Here is a 13,426-nt window from a genome sequence, read left to right on the forward strand (position 1 = left end):
GTCCCTCTCCCCGGAGAGTGCCAAGTTCCCAGAAGAGGGCAGCACTTTATGTTAAAAGCCATGATAGAACCCACAGTGCTGAAAATTTGCTAGAGAACAGATTTCCCTGCTCAGTCACACAAGATCTGTAGGGTAGGTTTATTACTGATAACAGGGTAACTCATCAAGGATATTAGAGATAATGTTCTTATGCCTAGAACGTTTTGGCCATTGCTTGAAGCCACTGGTATTAAACTTCCTTGATTCTCATAAGCCAGTAAAATATATATTAGGCAGTGTGAAGAATACATGTTTTATTATCTGGGTTATTCAGCTAAGCATGTGTGTTCACAGCATCTTTTCAGCACTGCTGGAAATGTAACAGATAAAAGAACATCTTTACTACCTGAGAACATGGAGCAACTTACCTTCCCAAATCCTAACAGGTTTCAGTGCTCCTTTGAAAGAGGTTCAGGGGCCAGGACAGGGAGACCTTGGAGAGGAATGATACTTTGTTGATTTACTTGGGTAACTTTTTTTGACAGTGTGCGTAACACCCATAGACTCTTATAGCCCTTACTTAGAGTTACATTGGCAGTGGCTAGACTGTTTTGAGAATCAAGGAAGTTTTGCCCAGTATGCTTTACTTAGGGCTATGACAACTCTTTTTTCTTTTTTAAAATATCATTCCTATCATAGCCAAAAGTTTGGGTTCTGTAAATTCCTTATTCTTGGTGAACTGTAGGACCTTATCTTGGCTCTCCTGCCCCTAGAAGCAAGCAAACTCATCAAAATTATGTACTCTAGTCCCTGTATATAAGGGATTTGTCTTCTCTAACTATTATATGCAGCGTGCATATTTGCAACAAGCAATTATCTCGATGAATGAAAGTCTCTAGATTAAAGTGAAGTCACATTTGAAAGCTACATGTGTGGGCATAGGGGGAGGCTGCATGGAGTATTTTCCAGGAGCCAGATTAGGGCACAGGTGGCATAAGGTTACATTCAAGAACACTACTCTTTGTCTTACAGAACTTACCTAAAATTTGGCATGATTTTCCAAACGACGTAAAATAAAGACTCTGGGCTAAATGCAGTTTGGCTCCCTTGCCATAAAGCACAAAGTGTCTTTCTAAACTCTTCAACCAATGAACTGGGGAGAGAAAGTAAAAATGAATGAGTGTGGATTCATACTCTGATCTATATTTTGCTGATCTTCAGGACTTCAGTGGTACAAATATCAAAGAATTTCCTTTGATGAAAATGGTTCACTTGGTAAATCATTTCAACTTCTTACACAAAGACATATTCCAAGTCCCTAAAAATCTTACAATCTAAATCTAATCCACAAAACTGACAGGGTAGAGAAGACAGACTAGCAACATTGTGGAATCACAGATGTTAAGGATGGAAGTGGGACCGATTTTCTATCGAAGTTTTCATCACTGTAGTATCTGAGCACCTCTAAAATTGTACCTGTAAATCTTGTGCGCGCAATTATTTGCATATTGGTGAAGACTCAGTCCTCTTGTTCACCTTGAAATTCTCTCAAGGTTGTTACCTATACTATTATTTAGTGCTAAGATGTTTAATAAACCAAGCCCAAAACTACCCCCCTCTGGTACTCTAGCAGACATTTTTCCTGCTCTCCCACAACTCAATACGGTGTTTATTATCCTTGTTTAAGGTCCTTCAGCCAATTTTTTTTAATCCAAGCTTCTGTGCTAATTTTCGAGCACATTGGAAAGAATTTTTCGAGTAAAATTAAGTAGCACTAAGTGACACCTAGCCCCGTTAAGTTAATAATTCCAGCTCTAAATATATTTAACTTCACTCCAGCACTGTTTGATGGATGCTAGTCTTCTCCTCTCTTGTGACAGCTACAAGAAAACAGTGAAAATTATGTAAACATCTCCACTTGTATAATACACCCAAATAGCACCCTGGCACTACCTCTTTCAGTTTCTAGTGCTGCTTCTTGAAGTTCAGTATTAGCAAGACATTTGTTAACTTACACATTGTTATCCCCTTGGCTCCTGGTATGGTAAGTTCGCCTGCCAGCTGTTTTCCCATTCCGCAATTCCACGGCTGGCAACTCTTTGAAGTAACAGCAAAACTGCTGAATGTTACTGTAGGAAAAAGAAATGAGAGTGAGAAACATATAGAATAGATAATAGGAAGGATACGTGTGCTTTGCACAGTATTCTTTGGAGATGCTCACTTGGCTTCTTGAACTAGTTCTTATAACACTGAATAGCTCAAGTTTCCCATCAAGAGAACTAGTCAAGTTGCATCTAGTGTTACAATATAATTATCTACTCAGCACAGGTTCACTAAACAGCATTCACCGGCCCAGTTACCTGCAACAATTATATCTTTTCTCTCTTTTGATTAGGCAATACCAAGGTTCCACAATTACTGAGTGTTGAGTTCTTACATCATGCTCACTGTAAACAAATCCATGTCTATAAGTGGCATTAATATTAACGTATCAGTAGACTTTCATATAGTTCATTATATATATATATATATATATATAGAGAGAGAGAGAGAGAGAGAGAGAGAAGGAACTTAAAGCATTAGAAATTGATTTACAGACTACATATAAAAATCATTTCCCCAACACCGTTATGCCACCATATCTCAGTGAAACACAAACACTGTAATTACACAGTACATTCATAATACTCAACAGTTAAGAGCAGGAATTGCATACAGTAATACACTATCTAGCTGGAACTACAGAGGGATAGGGAAGGTAGATGGATGGCAAGTACTGTACCTAGATCATTAGAAGGGTGAAACAGCAGGTCTGACAAGACTAAAAAGACTAGGGCCTGATCCTCAGCTGGTTTAAATTGGAGTATTTCCAATATAATCAACAGAGCTATGCCAATTTACACTAGCTGAGAATTTGGCCCTGGTTTTCATTAAGAGGCCAGCAATCTCCTGCCAGTGCCCATGTAATTGCATGCTCAGATATAGGTACACAACTGTCTCTCTACCCATTGACAATTTGGCCCTGGGGATGTACCATCTGATACATTTTTACTGTGAATATGCACAAAATACTCTACAAAGTTACATTTTGAAGTTACTTTTTGTGAGCAATACAATGATAATTCAATTACACGTGTTAACTTTGGGATGAGGAGGGCAGGAGCTGCTGCTGTTACACAGAAGAGCGTGCACTTATGGGGTGGAGGAAGGGTCACTGAGGTCACAAAAATTTTAGTGCAGCTCTCAGCCAGGCTGCGTGACATTTTCTAACTTGCATATTAAATAGAGTCACTGGTACATTAAAGGGGGAGGGGAGCAAGAGGATGACATAATGGAGACCAAGCACAACTCCACAAAAGCCCAGTCTCCAAAGGCCTGGACAATAAGCGTCAAGAATCGGGTTTGCCTCTCTGGTCAGAGGTCCAGTGGTACCATGCTACTAGAGCACCTACAGATCTGTTAGTGAGAAACCAGGCCCAGTGACCAGCCACTCAAATTATGTTACCGTTTCCCAGCGATAAAGATCTGCCTCTCTCTCTCTGGAGACACTGCATCCCTCAGAGCACAGACAATCCCTTCCCCTGCAGGTGCCCTAACTGATCCCTCACCCACAAGGGGCGTCATGTCAGACCCACTACCCTTCAAGCTGGGGTTTCCCCTGAACATCATTGCCACTCCTGAATCAATCACAGGGATCACTTTGGAGAGATCCTCCCTCCTCCTGAAGGGCAGAGTATGTTGCCGGGTCAGCACCCCCCATTCCGACAGGTCTGTAGGGCAAGAGTGAGGAAGAGAAGTAGCTGGCCTCTCTTGCCTAGCACTGCAGAACAGATACCACCAAATCAACCTCAAGCCCAGGGTGGGAATTTGATTTGATGATTGCATATAAAACATGATTGATACCTGAGAGACTGAAGGATTGCATTCATGAAACATGTGTTCCCCAGATTCCGAAGGCCTGTAGCACAAAGGGCAGTGGTGCTCCCCTGGGAACCAGAAGAAATAGATATGTCAAAAGAGACAGACAGCTACCCCCGAAGCACACAACAGCCACTGTGCAGCAGTGCACATTCAAATAGAACTAACGACAGACAGACTGTTTGAGCCAGCTGGGAGCCAAGCCTACAACATGACTAGCTCAAAGGATCTAGTTATTCACTCAAATACTCAAAGGTATTAACTATCTACACAGGTATTAAAGGAGTACTTTAATTTGACTGAAAAATCCCCTTTTTACCATCTAAATAAACCCTCAGAGGACATTTGGGGATCTTCGTTGTTTTGAGAGAATGTTTTACTTACTCTTTATAACAATCCACTCTAGGCTGTTGGGTAGATTTTCAAGAGCATCTGAGTTAGGTACCAATTCCCAAAGCTTTTCAATGGGAGCTGCGTGCCCATCTCCCTAAGGCACTATTGAAAATCATCTCACCCTGAAAATGAGATCCAATTCCTTGCCAATTACCCCTTGACTCCCCCACCATCATGTGGTATGGGTTTGCTCTTTTAGTACTCCTTATGAGACATCAGCTCTGGGTTGCTGCCTTTTTTGTTTTGAAGAAAAACAAATGACATTTTGGGGAAAACTATTGAAATTAAACAGACTGTACAAGCTGAAGGGGTTGGGGGAAGGAGGGCTGGAGAGAGCAGGCATCTGACATTGTTGGCCTACCAACTATTGACAGTTTAGAGGAATGCTACACACAGGTTAATTTGGTTTTGTAGCTATTTTTATTTCTAAATCCTTTGCACTTGCGTTTTAGTTGCTAGTCAAAATTTATACATTACATAAGAACAGCATGATGAACTTTTAACCTTACAGTCTCCAGAATGGTATGTTAACCAATCTTCTAACAACAGGAGTTCAAAATCAACTCTAGTCCTGACAACAAAAGCAGTGCGCTTTCAAGTAGGGATAATGGAAGAAAGCTTCTGTAATTCAGATACCATCCCCTTGCTTGTGTCTTGATATCATTAGAGAAATTAACACTACCACAAACAATATACAAAACTTAAGTCTCAAGTAAAGCCTAAAGAGCAAACAGCATAAGAATATTTTATAATATTTAGATAGAAAACTCAGCATTAATCAGATGCAGCATTTTAGCAGTTGAGTAATTGCAAGAGCCTATTTTTAAAGAAGGTGTTGTTTCAAACATACAACAACCCCCCCAACACACACAATGCCTTTTAGTACCCTTCTCACCCCATCTCTGGTTAGACAGCATGGCATTATTGCAAACACCCTGTGCCCTCCTTTTTCTAGACACTGATCCAATGTGCCAGCACAGAAAAGACCATCAGTTGCCTTGGGCAATGTTCATGTATTAATAAAACAGAGAAAACAAAGATAGCTCAGACTCTAAAATGGATATAAACTCCACTCAGTTAGTATTTTCTAATTCTGTCTTCTCAATTGCTATACATCAGCTGTAGTTTTACTTCTGATTTTCCAGACACTGAGAATTCATGTGATTCTGTAGCCAAAAAAAAGCCTGTATTGCGAACGCTTCCTCAGTCGTCCTGAGAAATTTTCTTATCAATTGAAGAGGGACACTAAGTAGGCCTGACAGTTTTGAAAGTAACTAAAACCACAGACATTCCAAGACAGCAACTCACTGCTGGCAGCTTGGAACTCTGGGAGTGCAGAGGGAGCTACGACAACATTAGGCCCATTTTGAGACTCGGTAAATTAACGAAGCCCCTTCAAGCACGGATAGTGTTTTACTTACATTTACTTTTAATAACTTGCTGTTTAGAGATGAATTTTCCAATAGTTTTCTTTTCCTATGTCTGTCTGCTGTAAAAGCTGAACTATAGTAAAGGAATAAATTAGTTGAAACATGTTATTTACTATTAAAAAACAATATAAAATGGACAAAATGAGTGTCCATTCATCTTAATGTCTAACAGTTATATCTGCAACAGATCTTTAATATTCAACAGCGGAAAAGCCTTCCCCGGGTTTCAACGTATGCTTTTATAGAGGTACAACAAACACTTAATATTTGTCTTAAAATAGACTCTCTTTTCCAGAGCACTGACTCAAAACAAACTCTTATTTTAATAGTGTCTAGTATCTGAATTAATGTAAGTGAGTACCCTGAAGCATGTCCTAATTAGCATGCAACTGCTGATCTGAAATAAACTTAATATTTTTTTAATCAAAGGGACACTTCATATAGAATTTCTCCAGTGGCACGTCTTGTCTTCAGAAGTGTCTCTCCAGAGCTTTAGAAAGACACTTTAAAATAAGTGCAGAGTCAACCAATTTAAGGCAGAAAACAACTTGAACGACAAGCTTTGCAGTTTCTCTCAGACAAACACTAACAACATTATATCAAAAAAGTCCATTCTTAGAAAACTATTGGGTGTAATGGACTAAAGGCTTCATATGTTGCTAATCAATGACAGTCACTTAAACTAAACGTACTTTTATAGCCTTTACGATAAGCTTTTAGAAGACAAAGTGCCCAAGTAAGAAGTGAACTATCTTACAGTTATTCAAAACAGCTGGAAACCTGTAAGAAGCACAAGATAAACTGTTGAGGTGCTACTGGTTCATGAGAAATTATGCAGTGCACCACTGCAGTGTGATCCAACGTGTCTAGGTCCTCCACTGCTGTGTGCAAAATAGATCAGTGTTTGTCAGGCCAGGGTGAGGGAGACTCCCAAACAAGTTCCTTGATAGAAATGTGCATCATAGGATAACCGTGTTCCTCCAAGAGTGCTCTGGCACCAGCCAAGAGGCAAAATATAAAATATAAAAAACCTAAAGACACGTAGGATGCTAGAGCAACGTTCTTCAATACTTCCTTTGCCGTTTCAAGTCTATAGTTTAAATTCTTTTGACCATGAAGTCACTGTAATGGGCTTTCACCTTGGGACATGAGTACTAGCCATCCAGTGGCCTTGACAGTGGCAACCTTCACCTCTGAAAAACTACATTGCAGATTTTCTCCTAGGCTTCCCTAAATATTAAATACATCCCTCATCCACATGTTGTACACTTTTATTAACCCAGCAAAAAACCGAATGAAAAACAGTGTGTTAGGATTTCCTAGCCCCATTCACATGAGACAGCAACTGGAAGTGGAGATGGCCTCAGATTAGGACAATGCTAAACGGGAGATTCTGATGCCAAAGTGACACATTTAGCGTACCAGTATCAGAAGATTTTCCCACATCACAGCCACTTGTTAGTGGTGTTGGTGGCTGAACTCTGGGGCAGTCAAACAATATTTGGAAGGACTTGTGTGTGCCTAGACTTCTACAAGGTATTTTGCAAAGTTTCCAAGCAAACTATGAAAGCCCTAATATTTTGCTCTCCTGAACTGGCTGGAGCGTCTGCATGATAAAGATTATAATATTTCTCAGTAGAAGAGAGCTAGATAAGTCACAATAAAACACTGCTCTTCTATAACTAAGTATACAATTATTGTAAGTTCATGAACTTTTCTCATCTTCAGATGTTCAGAAACCAGGCCACGCAGTTAACATTTAACAGGCTATTTCCCGCTTCCATTTCCACTTTAAGTTCTCTGCTCCAGCAACCAAATCTTACTTTTGGGAACCCAAGCCTGGTTCTTGGCAAGACATTTCCCAAGACATTCTTGACAAGGACAAGTCTGAATGCCTCAGATAGCACGTAGACAAAGCTGCTTGTTAATCACGTTTCCATGAGATTCAATGTAGAAGTCATCCCAACCCCATAATCCTGGTATCTCTTTTAGGTAATGAAAAGGCTTGTACAAGGACAATGTACAAAAAGAAAATCCATTCAAATGAAACAATATCCAAGTCCACCCAGAGCGGGGTGAGGAGTGGTAAGCAGGTTACTTACTTTTCCAAGTTCTGTAGGTGTTCCCTGACTTTCTGTACCAGGCCCAGCTTGGTATCATTGACTACAAAATCATCACAGCGATAACTGCAAGAAAAACAAACAGCAAGTGTAAAGTGTCAGTGACGCATAGCACTTCAAAGCCTGGATACAGCAGATGAGTTCACATGACTATGGGAGCAAGTACTGGAGGTAATAGGTATTTAGCGTAAGAGATGGAGGGATCTCAAACAAGGAGGCAAAACACTGAATTTAACCCACTTCTCAAAACTGTTTTTCCATTTACAAGAGGTGCCGGCAGCTTCTTACTCCTGTACTCTCTTTTCTCTACTGCAGCCAATCAAACAACAGCTTGTAAAATTAAATTCATGACTCCAACTATCATCTTCCCACCAAAAAGTAAAACTAAAAGCAGCAAGTGTCATTAGTCCTACTTCAGAACTCCAAGGCTCCAAAATGCAAACATACCTGTGGAACTGATACTGGCATTAGAGGCTCTGGTTCAAAGAAAAGCCATACCACTCGGACAGAAACTTAGTGCACGCAGAACAGGCAAATGAAAGCTGCGATTGTATGTTTTCTCAATACAAGTAATTAAACTGATTGTGCATTGTCATGCCATGAGCCCCATTGTGCTGCGTGCTGTACGCACTTAAAGAAGAGAGAACGCTCCTGCCCTGAACAGCTTACACTCCAAACAGAAGAGACACAAAAGGGTGGGGAACCAAGGCACAGACAGATTATGTGATTTGACCTAAATTGCACATGAAGTCTGTAGAAGAGCTGGGAGATCTTGGTTAAATTTTCAAGTCCCAGTCCAGTGCCTTAACCACAAGCTCATCCCATAGGTTTTTGTAAGATGTATTTCCGCTACAAGTTATTTGTCTAAGAAGGTTTTATGTATGTGCTGTACAATGGGGGCGAGCAGCATAGAAATGTCTATAAATCAAGTAAGCATTTGGAAGCTGTCAGGAGAAGTAGCAGCAGCAAGGAGGTTGTTATTAACAGAAACTATTAACCGTCTTGTATAAAGAAAGAGCCTGATTCCCCAACTGCCTTCATACCTCATGCAAAGTCAGCATAAAATTCTATCAAATCAAACTTGCAGCATTTCCACCCCCTCTGCAGAAGCGAGATTACACAAGTTGCGTGGAAGTAGAGAATTAGGCCCCAAGACATTTGTAACACATCCAATGAACAAATGATAACAGAGAATCCTTAAAACATATAACAACTTCAATGCATGTTTCACAGCAATCTACATATTCTTCCCCTGAGATGAAGCTCTTAATGAGGGCAGATAGTTCATGCTGCTTTCCTGATTGAGCAGAGTCCACTCTCAAAATCTACACTTCTGGAGAAGCTACATTCCACTCCCACGAACAGCTAGCTATACTTTAATCCTGTAATTTGACATACACTTAAGACTACCAGCTTCCCAATACAGTGCATCAAAACAATTCCAAGATCCACTCTTCAAGCAGCTCAAGTTTTCCAAAGGTCCCCCACCAAAGAACTCTTCATTGCAAGTCTCCTCTAAGAAAATACATAAGCTATAACTAGTGAGAACAATTCTACAGCATGCAATATTCATGATCACAGTTACTAGGTCTACAATAGTGAAGTTGACAATGGTAGGAAATGGAGCTGCCTTAGAAGAGATCTAGAAAGGATGAACCAGAAGCAGAGAGGAATCCTGCACACATGTAAAGGGGAGGAGAAACGTCACTGTTTAACATTTCTTATTGCTGAGGCCTCACTCAGATTACAGCGCACTGTTTAGACACCGTATAAACATATAGCGACGGTCACATCAAGAATTTTGCAGCAAATGCTTTAAACGTACATGCACAGCTAGCAGTCTCTTTTTAACAGGAGACTAGGCCTTCAGGGAATGCTTGCAAAAACATGCTTGAAAAAGCATGTCTGAAAAAACATGCTCCACTCTGTCTTTTGTCTTGAGGTACAAGTAAATCCACAGTGTGTGCGCGCATTTGGAGATGGGGAGGAGGATGGGAAAAAAAGATTTATGTCCCACGGAGAAGACTGCTTCAAGAGAACATCCCCGACTGCTCTCAGCCAAGCCTCTCATATTCCCCTCCCACATATGCACACAGAACAAAGGAGAAAAACCTTCCCCTCCATGGGTTTGATGCGGAGCCGCTCAGCTGCATCCCCTTTGCTGTCTGTTGGGTCAGAGATGATGCAAGTAGGCAGGGGGTGTCGCTTCAAAAAGATGCAGCAGCCAGGGATCTGAGAGAAACCCAGACTTCAGTCCGGAAAAAGCCCCAGTCATATGGAGGCTCCCAACACCTCTCAGCAATGGAGGCAGAGCAGATGCAATGCTACTTTGAGCCACCAGAATGCAAGGATTGCACACTGATGCTTCCCATACGAGAACTAGTACAGTACAGGGACTGGGAGAAGAAAGGGGCAAAGTGCATTCTAACTGCCCTATGTAGACCCTATTGACACATGCTAGAAGTTCCTAATGCACATTAGTACAGTACTGAATCAGACAATACTACATGGACTCATGCTAGCTTTTAGAGTGTGTTAGCAGGGTCTACACAGAGCATTTAGAGCACTCTACAGTTTACAACCCTCTGGTATGCACTGCCACTCCTGTACACTAGCCCTTACTTACTGAATAAAAATGCACTCCTCATTTTATCTCATATACAGAGCTAAAGGAAGAGCACCTTCTATATTTTAAGTTTATTTCCTTGAAAATATTTACTTTCTGAACTGTAGCCATTTCTCTCCTTTTCCCTCTAATATAAGACTTGCTTAGTATTTTTTAAAAAGTGTGAATACATAATAATAGTATGTACTCCCCTGCTTGTCTCAATCAGTGCTTTATCAGTTAATGGAAGAGTTTACATGAGACACTTCAACAATTCACAATTTTTTCATTGCAGGAATCTTTGAGATAGTTCACAAAGTCAGCAATATTACTAGCCTTACTTCAAATGTTTTTAAACTACAACATGGCAAGTTATTTATATTTGGAGTTGAAAAATGAAGGGACCAGAGCACCTTTTTGCAGAAAATTATATCCACAAGATCAGCTTGCACAGGATTTCTGCAAATGCTGTATGCAAGAGAAGAAATTCACTCAAATTTCTTAAAACAACTAAGTTTTCCATACACTGAAACTGACCGAATTATCACTTCCAAGTATCAGAGTAACAGCCGTGTTAGTCTGTATTCGCAAAAAGGAAGGAGTACTTGTGGCACCTTAGAGACTAACCAATTTATTTGAGCATAAGCTTTCGTGAAAGCTTATGCTCAAATAAATTGGTTAGTCTCTAAGGTGCCACAAGTACTTCCAAGTATGAAATATACAGCCACAGAATGGCCATTGTCAATATCAGGAAACCAATGAAGAAACAGGTTTTCTCCATCTAGGTTACCAGTGACACCCTATTAGGAAAAAAGAAGGGACCTGTTAAGTTTGCTTTACCTTTCATCCAAAGTAAAAGTACTTTGCTTACATTGGTCAGTTTCACTTCCCTGCTCACACTAACAGGGTGCTGCTGTTTGTGTTTCTTTCCAACAAAGCCCACTACTTTAGGGCAAGCTACACACAGCCCAACTCTGAATCACTGGAAAGGATGGAGCAGATCGATGCTGGGGTGGCTTGTGTTGTCCCTAGCACCAACATGCCCATGCTCCTGCCTGAATGGGCACATTAGTTACCTTGATTGTGTAACAGCCTCCGTCTGTAAACAGGTAATGAAAGCCAACCTAAATGAAACAGCAACAGAACATTTTATCTACAAAGCCACTAACATGGATATAACAGGCTGCCAGCTGCTAAATAGACAATTAACTGTTCCTTTAGTTCTCAGGTCCTTTTAAGTCCTGATAAAGAGACTTACAAAGCCTGTTTTCAATACAGATGTTTTCATGATACTTCAGAATTAAATGGACAGTTCTTTTAAGCCATTGTGAACTCAAGCACTACTGTACTACAGAAAGAGTGGAAAATAAAACTGACTAGAAACAAAAGTGAAACTGATAAGTCTAGAGACAAACCAGTAAAAAAAAATTTAAAAAAAAAAGCGCAACAGCAGTATTGGAACAATAGCACAATGGAAACATCAAAATAGAAATCATGTTTAAAATCCAATCTAGTTTTTAGTTTAAGGAGTTTTAAAATAAGGAGATTTCTACCTAAATGCCAGGTGAATACTGACATGTTCTTTTAATTTGTGATCATTAGGATTACCACAGACTGAACTGTGTGCTACTTGGCATATTGCAGATCTCCAGTATGCTTTTAACGAAGGTTGTATGGGATAAAGTGTGTAGTTCAGGGAGGGGGCTATAAAGAATACTTCCTTATGTGGTATAGCATGGTATTTTCCCCTCTTATATACTTTCTATTTTTTGCATCTCAGCTCTAAATCCCAGTCTAGTCCCTCCTACCCCCCATAACTGCTAAAAATGGCCTTAAGCCATAAATGTACTGCTCCAGGGAATTGTTAAATTTAATGCTGGACAATACCACTAGGTGACAGATCCTCAAGATGCTTTATAAATCCCTAATGAAGTTTAGCGAGACATATGGTTAAGGTTAAGAATAATTAAAACAATCAAAAAGAAAAGGAGTACTTGTGGCATCTTAGAGACTAACAAATTTATCTGAGCATAAGTTTCGTAAGCTACAGCTGAGGTGCCACAAGTACTCCTTTTCTTTTTGCGAATACAGACTAACACGGCTGCTACTCTGAAACCTAAAATAATCAAATTTCCTTAATCATATTAACACCTTAAATTCCTAAATTGAAGAATAAAAACAAAAACAAAAAACCTTAACTTACTTTTCATCACTAATGCCACCTGCTTTTTAAATTCCACTCACAGTGGACTATGACAGTTTATACGTCAAGTTTCACTACTGGTTTTCATGTACTAGCATGAACAAATGTTTAGATAGCAGCCATCACAAAGTAATGTGTAATTTTTATTCATTCATTCAACCTTCAAATGTAAAAAGCTTCTTTTTACAAAACCTACGTTTTGAGCCTTAATCAACACAACCATATCCCTTTAAGACAGGGGTTCTCAAACTGGGGAGGTTGGGACTCCTCAGGGGGTCACGAGGCTATTACGTGGGGAGTCGTGAGCTGTCAGCCTCCACCCTAAACCCCACTTCACCTCCAGCATTTATAATAGTGTTAAATATAAAAAACAAGTGTTTTTAATTTATAAGGGGGGGTCATACTCAGAGGCTTGCTGTGTGAAAAGTGTCACCAGTACAAAAGTTTGAGAACCACTGCTTTAAGAGGAAAAAGGAGGAGTACTTGTGGCACCTTGAAGACGAACAAAGAAAGCTTATGCTCAAATAAACTTGTTCGTCTCTAAGGTGCCACAAGTACTCCTTGTTCTTTTTGCTGATACAGACTAACAAGGGCTACCACTCTGAAACCTGCTTTAAGAGAGAACAACAAGACTGAGAAGTCAGAAATTTGACCTACCAGTTGAATCTGGGATAACACACACACCAGAAGCATATTATGCAAATATATGAATAGGACTCTTTCCCCTGCTGTGCTAGTCATCTGTATGCATGTTAGAACAGAGCAAACAGATTTACAA

General features: G+C 40.0%; 1 protein-coding gene across 3 annotated transcripts in view; it reads right to left on the reverse strand.

Annotated features, from left to right (window-relative positions):
• USP3 (ubiquitin specific peptidase 3) overlaps positions 1-13,426 on the reverse strand; it is a 57,377-nt gene that overhangs the window by 17,198 nt on the left and 26,753 nt on the right. For all 3 annotated transcript variants that reach the window (XM_077827387.1, XM_077827385.1, XM_077827386.1), the window contains 5 exons: positions 7,823-7,906; positions 5,712-5,793; positions 3,883-3,965; positions 1,995-2,108; positions 1,019-1,132 (listed from right to left, as the gene is read on the reverse strand). In XM_077827387.1, the coding sequence (XP_077683513.1) occupies positions 1,019-1,132; positions 1,995-2,108; positions 3,883-3,965; positions 5,712-5,793; positions 7,823-7,906 (477 nt within the window). The remainder of the gene's footprint in view (positions 1-1,018; positions 1,133-1,994; positions 2,109-3,882; positions 3,966-5,711; positions 5,794-7,822; positions 7,907-13,426) is intronic.

Source organism: Eretmochelys imbricata, chromosome 10, assembly GCF_965152235.1.
Source record: "Eretmochelys imbricata isolate rEreImb1 chromosome 10, rEreImb1.hap1, whole genome shotgun sequence".
Taxonomy (NCBI): domain Eukaryota; kingdom Metazoa; phylum Chordata; order Testudines; family Cheloniidae; genus Eretmochelys; species Eretmochelys imbricata.